The sequence below is a fragment of the Pinus tabuliformis genome, chromosome 9, assembly GCF_031772625.1.
Source record: "Pinus tabuliformis cultivar Carrire ecotype Pingquan chromosome 9, CPIR1, whole genome shotgun sequence".
NCBI lineage: Eukaryota > Viridiplantae > Streptophyta > Pinopsida > Pinales > Pinaceae > Pinus > Pinus tabuliformis.
Genome location: NC_142307.1, coordinates 1,508,663,249 through 1,508,675,338, shown reverse-complemented (window position 1 = coordinate 1,508,675,338; position 12,090 = coordinate 1,508,663,249). Strand labels below are relative to the sequence as shown.

Genomic DNA, 12,090 nt, shown 5'->3' with positions numbered 1-12,090 from the left:
TGGATTTTTTATTTCTTTAAATGATTTTCTAATAGGAATAATCATCTTGTAATTTCTCACGAAGCCAAAGTGGCATCTTCCTAGTAGGAGGATCACATGGACGAGGATGTAAGTGGTCCATGGGATCATCACCAATGTATATCTCATATTCAAGAATGGAAGTGCCATATAAAATATCCATATCATCAATATTTTTCTCGTGAGCAGGAGGCAGAGGAATGTCCATTACTTTCCCAAGGGTAGAATCTTCATCAAACGTTACATCCTTGATAATTTAAACCTTCCTTTGACTAGGAATATATATTCTAAATGATTTAGAATCCTCAAAATATCCAATAAACGTACATTTTATTCCCATGGTTTCCAACATGTTTTTTTTTATCATTTGGAACATAAAAATATACGGGGTAGCCGAATATATAAGATGGCCAACATCGGGCTTCATACCTATGAATACTTCATCAGAGTTCTAGTTGTCCAATGCTTGATGAGGTGCCCTGTTTTGAACATATATAGAAGCATTCATTTCTTTTCCCTAAAGGAACTTTGACAACTTTTGATCATGGAGCATGGCACAAGTGGCTTCTACAATAGTCCTGTAATTTATTTTAGCCACTCCATTTTGTTTTAGATTATAGGGAAAAATCGTCTCTTTCTTAGTACCTTCCTTCCTGCAAATATCAATGAACTCATTCGAAATGTACTCTCCACACTTGTTGGACCTGAATATCTTAATTTTGTTCCTGATTTGATTTTCGACTAAAGTTTTGAACTTGAAAATTTAGAAAGCTTCAGCCTTTTTCTTCAAATAATATATCCACATCTTCCTTCAGAGATCATCAATGAAGGTGATGTAGTAGAGATGGCCACCAATAGAATGTACAGTCATCGGTGCACATCTATACGAATAAACGAGTTGGACGATTTCATTTGTCTTATTCTTACTAGAGGGAAATGGCCCCCTTATATTCTTTCCACTGGCACAACCTGGACATACTTCATCATGATGGGCTTGAAAAGAAGGAATCCTAGAGATTAATTTCTTGAATTTCAGAAGAGAATCTTTTGGTTCCATAGCTTGCTTAGATGATTAGTATCATGGATCAATGCCAGAAGAGGTCTACCAGTGACTCTATAGAGCTATTCAAATCTCGATCCCAATGTGAATGCATCTCTCATAAAGTATCCAACAAGCCAAGTATGAACCTTTCCCTTGATGAAGGGAACCCTCATATCTTTCTTTTCCAAAGTACATATTAATACCAAATTATTCTATAACCCCGATTCATACATTACATCATGGAGAAAAATATATTCTCGAGAATCCAAATGAAATTTGATAGACCCAAAACCTTTAATGGGATGTGTGGAGTTATCTCCAAGAATAATTTTCAAATTTAACTTCCTCTCTACCAAATTATAGAGAACTTCCTTATACCCGTAGAAATGATGATTTTTCCTACTATCAACCAACCAATTATCCCACGAATCCGGAGGAGAGGAGGTAGTGAGTGCATAAATAAGGATATATTCAAATTAATTAGCAACATTACTTTCAAAGCTTGAATATCTTGACTTATTTTTAGGACGATGATATTCTTCATGATTACTTGGAGCATCTCTTCTTCTTTCATCTCTCCATTATGATCATTTCTCCGGTCATCTCTTCTTTTACGATCTTTGAACCTATTATTGTTTCTTCTAGTGTTGTATTGTGGACTATCATTCTTCTCAAGAAATATTGAGCATAGTGACCTTTCTTGTGAAAATTGTAGCATTCAATGTATGTTTCTTTTTCATTCCTTCTTTTTGAATTTTGGGGAGGAGGCTTCCTTGAATTTGATGGACCTATTTTTCCTTTATTCTTCTTGTTATGAGTGAAGAATGTAGCTAGCTCTCCTTCTTTATGCTTTTGTATCCTGCCTCTTGATATCATCCTAGATTCTTCTTGAGGGAGATTTCCAACGATCTCATCAAATGAAAGGAAACTATTGTTAATAGTTATAGTAGTAATGAAGGTTTCCCAAATAGGAGGGATATCTCTAATGGTTACCATCATGAATTACCTATGAGGCACAATTCCCTAACTCTCTGCAATTGTTCTTTAAGATGAAATATCCTCATAATGTACGATTACAAAGATTGTCCTTTATTCATATTCATATATTTAATTCAAACTTTCAAGTGGAGTATTTCATTCAAATTGTTGACTTCATACATTCCAACTAGCATATCATACATGTCCTTAGACTTCTTAGAATTCCCAACAGAAAAAGTAAATTATCTTGTAAACCATCATTTATAATTTTCTTTGCTTTTAACTCACCTTTCTTGTACTTGTTCTTGGTAGTAGCGGAAGAATTCTCTAGAGGCTCATATACCTTTCTTTGAATGTATTCCAAAACATAATTGTTTTCATTTATGATCTTCAACCTAATCTTCCAAGTCGTAAAGTTAGATGAGTCACCCAAATTCTCATCTTTGAAGAAAGAGGAAGACACATTTACTTGATTAGATAGGCCCCTTTAACTTTCCAACGATGATTTCTTCAATTATTTTCACCTTCTGCGCTTGTCCTTCACGTTAACTCTGATACCATGATAAATTTCACACTACTTTATGTTGATTCAATTACTTTAGCCCAATTCAATTATTCAAATAGTAATTTTTCAAAACAATTCATATTTCCAATCATCAACAGTAATTGAAGATAGAATAGTAAATGCAATGACAAAGGAGACAATTAACACATCAAAAGAGACACCATATTTTCGTTCAATGACTAGGGAAAAATCCATTATGGGGAAAAGCCTTTGAAATTCTTAATTGATTAGATTTTGATAAAATATTTAGCATAGTACAATTAGCCAATACAAAATCATGTAGCAAAATTAACCTAGAATCATTCAGAAATATGTTCCCAACATCAATATTGATCAAAGACAATGTTTCTTGTCTATAATTATCTGCGGTCAAATGTCTAATTATAACCTAGGTCCCAACTGCATGGAGGAAGAGGTATGCATGCGATTGAGATTTTCCAATCGCATGAATAAGCCTATGTGCCTGCAATTGTAATCGATTTTTTTTTGTGTCAATCTTGCAGTTGAAAACCAAAACCCTAAACACACGTGCGAGCTTTGTACCCGCCAATTTTGGTCTTGTGCGAACTAATATCTGCGACCTAGACTAAAACTTGTGTTAACCAATCAATGAAGAATAGAAGAAGAAGATGCTTGGTGATATTTAAATGAGCTTAAGGTCACTTGTATGTATAGGCTTCCAAGGGTGTCCATTTTCTTGTTAGGCTTGACCTATCCTTTTTTGCACATGTGGGCCTTTCTTCAAAAACACACTTTCCCTTGTCCAAATTGAGCGCCTCAATAGTCAAAATTGACCCTCTCGAAAAGAGAAATCTAGTCCCATGGTTGCAATTTGTTACTGAGCTGCCAAATTAACAGGAATGAAAACTAAAATCACTATGGAAACAAAGTTCCCTCAATTACTAGAGAAGCATAATTACAAATCTTAAACCCTAACTCATCACCAAGAAGTTCTCTATCGACGGAGAAAAAGTGGAATGTCAAATGACAAGTCTGGAAGGGTAGTCAATCCTATTGGTTTGAAGCATCAAACCATCAAAATAATTCAAATGAATTAGATCATCTAAGTTGTCCATTCATGACCCTATCACATGTATGGGTTAGAATGATCGTTTTACATATACGACATGTAGCATAGGACCCACACCCTCATGAACTCCAAATATGACTTGGGTAGGGGCTCGGAAATGTCATGAGTATAGAAGAGTCCATATATTATGGTGGAGGTTTGCATGTCTTAATATTTTAGGGCCTCACGGTTGGTATGAGGCATAAGCATGCTATGGTGAAATAAAAAGACAATATAACCATTTCTTAAAATAAACCATACCAAATCATGATGAAGGTATTATAGATAGTCAAGGTTGTTAAAGTGTTGTGGAACCAAAGATTAGGAGCTCTACTCTCATTCCTTTTCTTATATATATATATGTGTGTGTGTGTGTGTATGTATATATGTGTATATAATGTTTTTAAAAATAAAATGAAAATGAATCATGATAGCAAGATTTCCTCTATACCCATGTTATAAATCGAAATCACACTCATAAATATACACATGGGAATATTAAATATTTATAATCATGGAATATTTTCTTAACTCATGAACCTCAATTTTTTATAGCCAAGTATTAGCAAGAAATAATAATAGATAAGGATATTATTAAAATAATAGATAAAATAAAAGAAGAATATTTGTTAACAAACAAACTTCATTAAAATTTACTAATGATAACATGCCAATTTTGGATTAAGTAGAAGTGGCAAAAAAAATCGTTTGTGTGTAAATTGGAGGTACGTTACATTGAATCACAAGTGGTATCATAGGTAAGGAACAACACTAAATCTAGATGGGATCAAGTATAGGAAAGAAGATAAGTTTTAAGTTAATATCTATGCATGGATGTGTACTTATGTGAAATTATTTTGTTTTTTATATGAACACATTGATGTTACTTGAAGACACACTTGAGTTTAATGTGGCAAGATAAACATGCAGGATATTATATGCCTTGAGAAAATGAAGTAAAGGTAATATACATTCTTAGTTATGATTTTAATGGTAGTAATAGTTGATTATTACTTTAGTATATAAGAAGAATTTGCAATAGTGAAAAGAAAGAGAAGGATGTCCAATAAAAAATACAACTTAGTACTAAAATGATCCACTCTAAGTAAAAGGGAAGAGAAGATGGAACATTTCCTGACCTTATTGATACAATGAAGAGTTTGAAGGAAAAAATTTAGAGTTGAAAATAAGATAATGAAGGAGTCAAAAAAGAACAAGAAGATTAGACAAAGCTAAAATGTTATTTTTAAAAACATTGTCATACATGAAAGAGTTGTTGTAATGTGTACTAACCATTGTAGATATATAGGGTTACCATAATTACAATATCAAATAATTATGTAAACTAGGAATGGTACATCTTACCTTGGACTACTATGCTAATAAGTTGATAGAAGTATTAAAATATGTGTTATTTATCAAAGATGAATAGATCAAAAAAAAATATTTTCTCAATGGATTACCAACACCATCTCAATGTAGGATAATGTTTGAGGATCTTAAGACACTTGTTGACATCATTCAAAAGGAAAAATATTGCTATAAGTAGTAAGATACTAAGGGAAAAATACATATTCTTTGGAAGAAGGAAAGGCCCTTGAAATGTTGTGGTTGTGGTGGAGAAAAATTACTCCATGAATTCCCTCACCAACAACAAAATAAGGATAGCCTATTGAACCTTCGAAAACATGGGAAAGAAACCAACAATAGAAAAATGAGTAAATCAAAGACGAGTACTTTGAATTGTTGGGACTGCAAAAAAGGAGCATAGACTTCCTTATTGGCCTTATAAGAAGCATTAGAGCATGCAAATAGTTTATTTCAAAGAGACTAATTCAATGAAAAAAGCATACATACGTGCATTAGAGGTTGGTATAGCAGGGAGAAATAAGAAGAAAGAATCTTTAGAAGTGGAAGTAGAGATTTTCAGGAGTTGGTTGGTGCCTAGAGAAATTAAGAAGGTTGAATTACTAACCTTTTGGTTGTGAGGTAAAGAGAAATAAGGGATAATCCCCAAAGGATATATAATATAATTAATAACTGATTGAAAGGTCCCTGATAGAACTATTAAAATTTAGTAACTATTGATACATAGATAAGGTAATATACTTGCATATGAATATGCATGGGTGGATTCTTCTTGAATTATTTAGAAAGATTTTGAAATTTTAAGGTTTTTGTATACCTTAGGAAATATTATAATTAAATTATGTGCATATGATAGTATAATAAGTGTTATTGCTACAATAAATGTAGAGCAATTATTTTGGATAGGTAAAATCAAGTTGTACATTGAATTACAAAACACCATAAGAGTGAGAAGATTTGATTTATTGCAAATGTATAAATATATGATTGACATATTGGAATCAAAATTTAATAATATTGAATTGGATGTTGAATTGAGATGTTTTTTTTTTCCAAGGAAAAAAGCGAACTCTTTTTATAAGAAGTAAAAAAAGTTACAAAGTACATGAGTTAACATTCGATACAAAAACGCCTGTGGGAAGGCAATATCTCCTCTGAGGAGGATCATCTAACACCCCATGCAAAGTGCTGATCAAAAAAGCAAGCTGAACGCTGCCCGAGCAGCCATATCCAAAGAGATAAAACACAGAGAGTATAATCAGAGTTCACATGGGCCTCCTTACAAAAGGAAAACAGCCCATAGCACAACTGAAAATTTGCTGTCATCATCAGCTCTTCTGAGAGAGCACCATATACCCAGGTTTTTTATAAACCAACAACAAAAAAAAGAGACCAGGAACTGCATATGCCACTTGTTTCATAGACAGAAAAACCAAGCATCTGCTGAGAATAAAACCAAAAAGGACCGATAAACCAATCAAACGTAGGGAGGCTGATCCGTCACATGGATCTGATCCAAACGCTGTTCAGTTATCCGCCAAGAGCCCACAGCCTGTTGCAGACCTGCTTTAGAAAGCCCGTCTGCTTCTTCATTGGATTCCCTGTAGATATGATCAATGTAAAAACCATTAAAGTGATGAATTAATGATTGAATCTCCTCTAATAATGGAAGCAAGATATAATGCTGGCATCTAAACTTCCCAGTAACCCAATTAACCACATTTTTGGAATCTCCGAAAATCTGAACTGTGAGAATATTTTTATGGATTAGCCAGCAGAGAAGCAGTTTAAGGGCCGAGAGTTCCGCAAAATTATTTGTGCCCACGCCAGTTCCCACTGAAGCCTTTAAAGAATGGGATTGGCTTAAATGAATGCTGATCCCTGCCCCCGTGATATTGTCTTGTGCTGCACCATCAAAAAAGGCCCATGGAACTCCCTCTCTAATTTGGAATTCCTTCCTCCTTCTATCCCCAGATTGATCTTCCTTTAAAGGAATACTGTCCAGAATTGCTTTGCTCTGGATGGCAATGACTGCCTCATTTATCTTTGATTCCCTGAAAATACAACGGTTCCTGGCGAGCCATATCCCCCAGCAAATGATTGGTGGCAAGTTCCTCAGGTTCTTCTCATGGAAGTGCTTCCACCAATAATCCCATGCCAAAGACATATCGTCCCCCTCCCATTTTAGTTTAGCCTCAACGATTCTTTCAGCTTCCAGCCAGACTTTCCTGGTAAAAGGGCATGAGAGAAACAAATGAGAGATGGATTCTGAGGCCTCACAACACAGCGGACATCTACTTGGTCCCAGTTTGAAACGTGATTGAAGGACATCCCAAGTGGGAATCTTTTTGTTTAAGGCACACCAGAAGAAAATTCGAGCTTTTTTTGGGAACTTTAGCTTGAACAGAGGTTTCGACCACCAAACCGGTGGGGCCCAACCTTTATTTTTCATTAGGAAAGTATACCCAGCCTTGGGGGAATAGATTCCAGAATCCGCATGTGCCCATATTAGAGAGTCAGGCCTGTCTAGCAGTCTAACATTTGATCTTTTCAGTTCTTGAGTAAATCTTTGCCAATCCTCTCTCCACCTCATATTTATCCCAAGTTCCGCTTCTGTCTTCCAAGCTTGACCCCAAATGGAGGTTCGCTCCAAACAAGCAATTTGCCATAAGCTTCTGAGTCCTAAGTCTTCCAAATGTAAGAGCATATCTGGAGGCAGTGCGAAATCTTCACTACATCCTACCCATGGATCCCTGCCAATTCTCACATTTTCACCATTCCCAACTCTCCATGCCAGACCTTGTTCAATGATCTTGAAAGCTTCTGTAGTGGCTTTCCATATCACTGAGCAGTTCCTCCCTTTTTTGAGGGGAGATCTGATCCAGTCTTCTAGGGGGGTAGGGTCAATGTACTTCCTTCTGATCACTCTTGTCCAGAGGTTTTCCTTAGTGATAATACTCCAACCTGACTTTGCCGCAAGAGCGTTGCTAAAATCAGTGAGAATTTTTAAACCCCAACCCCCCCAGTCTTTTGGCCTTGCAATTTTGTCCCATGCCACCCATGGAAGAACGGAGTCCTCCTTTGATCCCGACCAAAGAAATCTGCTGCATATCTGTCTTATTTTGTGCAATGTACCTTTTGGAATCCAGGTCAAGGCTGCCCAGAACACCGGCATAGCCTGCAAGACTGAATTAATCAAAGTCAATCTACCTGCCCTGGACAGCCACTTGAAGATCCAGTGCGCTATTTTCTGTTCAATCTTCGCTATCAACCACTTCCAGTCCTGTTTCTTATAAGAGCATGGTTTAAGCCAAAAACCAAGATATTTGAATGTATGCTCCATACTACAAGATCGAAAGGGCAGCTGAGCAACAATTGAAGCCTCCTCAAGTCTACTGAAGCCTTCAAAAATTAGCTGAGATTTCCTTTCATTTATTTGGAGACCTGTTGCTTTCAGAAATTGATCTAGGATGAGCTTTATTTCAACAATTTCATCAATATTTCCATTAATAAAGAGCAGAATGTCATCTACAAAGAGCAGATGAGTGATAAAGAGATTAATAGCCACTTCCAAACCTTTAACCAAACCTGAGCGCTTTGCCTTTTGAATAAGCCTGCTTAAGCCCTCAGCTGCTAGGAGGAAAAGCAAAGGCGAAAGGGGACACCCCTGACGAAGACCTCTTTGACTTTTGAAGAAATGAGAGGCTGCTCCGTTTATCAGAACGGCAAAATTCACATTAGAGATGCATCCCATAATCCATTTAATAAAACCTACCTGGAAACCCAGATGTGTCAAGAGCATCTTTAGATAGGTCCAACTGACCCGGTCAAAAGCTTTGGATAAGTCAATTTTGAGAACTGCCCCCTTCTTATTTGCCTGTCTTAGACTGTGAATTGTTTCTTGAGCCACACCAATAGCTTCATGAATTTGCCTCCCATCCAAGAAACCAAATTGTTCCGATGAAATACACCGTGATAAGCTTGGTTTCAGACGAATTGCAATGACCTTTGCAATAATCTTGTAAATGGTGTTGCACAATGAGATCGGTCTAAAATCTTCAAAAGTTTCTGGATCTTCTTTTTTAGGAATCAGGGCAATGAAAGTGGCATTAAAAGGGCCATAAATTTCTCCTTTTGTCCTAGATTCCTCCACCACCTCGGCCAGCTCAGAACCTAAAGATTCAAAAAAATGGGAAAATAGCTCTATAGTCCAACCATCAGGTCCTGGACTTTTATCTTTTGCCATAGATTTTATAACGCCTTCCACTTCCTCCTTAGTAACTTCTCTGAAGAGGTCTTTCGCCTCCTCCTCCTCCACAAAACGAGGGAAAGCCTGAGCAGTTCGAATAATCTCCGGCAAAGAGATCCCACCGGGATCAGCAAAAAGGGACTGAAAATGCTTCTTCCCCATATCAGACAAATCTTCAAAAGAGGAAGCCACTCTTCCATCCGAGTCCTTCAGCCTCCAAATTGTATTCGCGATCCTTCTGCCTTTTGCATAATTGTGGAAGAACTTTGTATTCTCATCTCCTGCTTTCAACCAGATAGCTCTGCTTTTCATTCTCCACTCTTCTTCTCTATCTAGTAAAATCTTCGCTTTCTTCTTTTCTAGGTCCAGAATTTTGTCTTTTGATTCGTTGCATGCATATGCATCAGATGCTGGGTCTTCAAGGATCCCAAGAGCCTCATCGATAGATTCAAGTTCTTCCACTTGTTTCCTTCTTCTTTCAGAGGCCCATTCAATGGAAGCTCTTTTTAGTCTCTTTAGGTTTTCCATAAAAAACCCCGCTCGGCTCCCCATATACCCCGGGTCCGGGTGTCTCCAAGTTTTATTAAAAAGCTTTATAAAAGACTCCTCTTGTAGCCACGATGGATTGAACTTGAAAGGTGCTGCCGGTTTCAACGGGGATTTTGAGAGTTCTAATAAGATGGGAAAATGGTCCGAATTTCCCCCTTCCCCTACCCATTGGCGAAAGCATGGAATCCTTGAAGCCAGGCTTTCACTAATCAGGAACCGGTCCAATCTTTTAGCTATCCTTTCTTCTCCTGTCCTTCGATTTCTCCAAGTGGGTTTTGCTTTCAAAAGATTTACATCAATCAGCTTGTGATTCTGAAGTACATTTGCAAAGAAATCTGAGAGGGGATCTTCCCTCGCCACCGGACCCCAGGCTTCAGAGAGACCCATAGAAAAATTAAGATCACCCCCTATAATAAGGTTTCCAGCTTTCATCAAACTCTTGGAGAGGAGATCGTTCCAAAAAATTACCCTTCCCTGACAAGGGCCATAAATATTTACAATGAACAGGGGAAAATCAAAATCAGGAGACCTCACCTCCATTCCCATAACATTATGTAATCCCCACGTACTCTGAACCTTCAGGTTTCCTACTTTTAATCCAATCGCCAAACCTCCCGAATGGCCTGAGGCATCTACAGCTAAAAAATTCCATCCCGGGAGCAGAGAGTTAAGAGCCATTTCTACATCCTGACTCTTACCAAGGGTCTCCTGAAGGAAAACAATATCAGGATTACTGCGAGAAATAAGGTCCTTTAGGGCTAGTTTTTTAGGCTTACTAGCTAACCCTCTACAATTCCAGGAGAGGCAAATCATTTTAAACCCGTATCAGGGGGTTTGACTGCTCTAAGCGCCCCAGGAATAGTCATCTGCTTTCCATCTGCCACATCAAAAATAGCTTTTGCTTGGGATTTTGAAAACAAAGATTTCTGCCCCCTCCCCTTTTTTAATCCACTTTTGGATGTCTCAGCCCCTAGGCCTCCTACGGGATCCGAGAGCTCAGAAGAAACACTGGATTTCTTGGTTAAAGATCTCAAATTATAATGACGACCGTTTGAAGACCCAGCACCAATACTCAGAGGGGGAAAATTCTCACAGTTCAGATTTAGGGATGGGAGAGCTTCAGATAGGGTTTCAATATTATTCAGATCATCATCATTTTTTTTTGTTTCTTTAGATAATCCCTCACCCATTTTAACTACATTAAAATCAGAAAGGGGCGAAGAGGGCTGCATACCCGGATGTTCGTCTCCGCCGACGGCATCCTGAGCTGGACCAGAAGCGTCCCTCAACGGCTGATCCTCTGAGGGACGGATTTGAACGTCTTCGTCCTTTGGGAGCTCATCCTCGTCCCGAGTTGCCATTACTTCTGCTACCTCATCTCCGCCGGTCTTCCCATCCGCCTTATATTCAGCATTTTTCACAAACTCCATCCATTCCTCGTCATCCTTTTGCGTCCTCCTCTTTCGTCTTCCCAGGGGACAATCCCGCGCCAGATGCCCATAATCATGACATCGATGGCATCGAAATGGGAGGAGCTCGTAGTCCAGCTTCTGTTCAATTTCGAACTCTTTGTAGACCAGTGTGATGGATTTTGCAAGTCCCTCTTTCGGGTTAAGCCGCACCAGTATTCTTGCCACCCCTTTCTCGAAAGTGTGCAGATAAGATCTATCTGCATCTAGATACGTCCCCAGCAGGTCCCCTATCGACTTGAACACTGAATCCGCCCATAAAAAAGGTGGTAAACTCGGGGCCCTAACCCACACAGGGAATTCATCCACCTTCTCAGTTTCAGCATCGAAGAGTGGCGTCCACCTCTTGAAGAAAATCGGCCGGCTTCCAAAAGCCCAATTCTGCCCTTCCACCCACTCCAGAGCTTCATTACTGTCAAAACTTACCATAAACCAACCTCTTACGAGCACATTTGATTTGAAAGATGATGCAGGGGTTCCAGCCCATAACTTCTCTGCCCACATTCGAAGAGCTTTCCCCGATACTGGTCTGCCTCTGATTCTACCTACCAGCGTCACTTCGGCCACGTCGAGAACGTCTTCGACCTGAACATCCATACCCAGTATTAACTTTGCAAAACTCTTCGTCTTCAGGGGTTTTGATTTTTTCCTTTTTAATCCCGCTCTCCTTAATTCCGACTCATCCGCCTGTTCCCCCGGATTCTGAGCTTGGGTTTCATGACGCCCCCTCGTTCCAAGATCTGCTTCTGCTGTACCAGACAAGGGATCGGCCAACCCTTCAGC

The 12,090-nt window shown here is 38.3% G+C and overlaps 1 protein-coding gene across 1 annotated transcript in view; it reads right to left on the bottom strand.

The window, feature by feature from the left end:
- LOC149154326 (uncharacterized) overlaps window positions 1–10,516 on the bottom strand; it is a 59,150-nt gene extending 48,634 nt beyond the window's left edge. The window contains exon 1 of the mRNA XM_089444117.1: window positions 6,524–10,516. Within this exon, the coding sequence (XP_089300243.1) occupies window positions 6,524–10,516 (3,993 nt within the window). The remainder of the gene's footprint in view (window positions 1–6,523) is intronic.
- Between the last annotated feature and the right edge of the window lie 1,574 nt (window positions 10,517–12,090).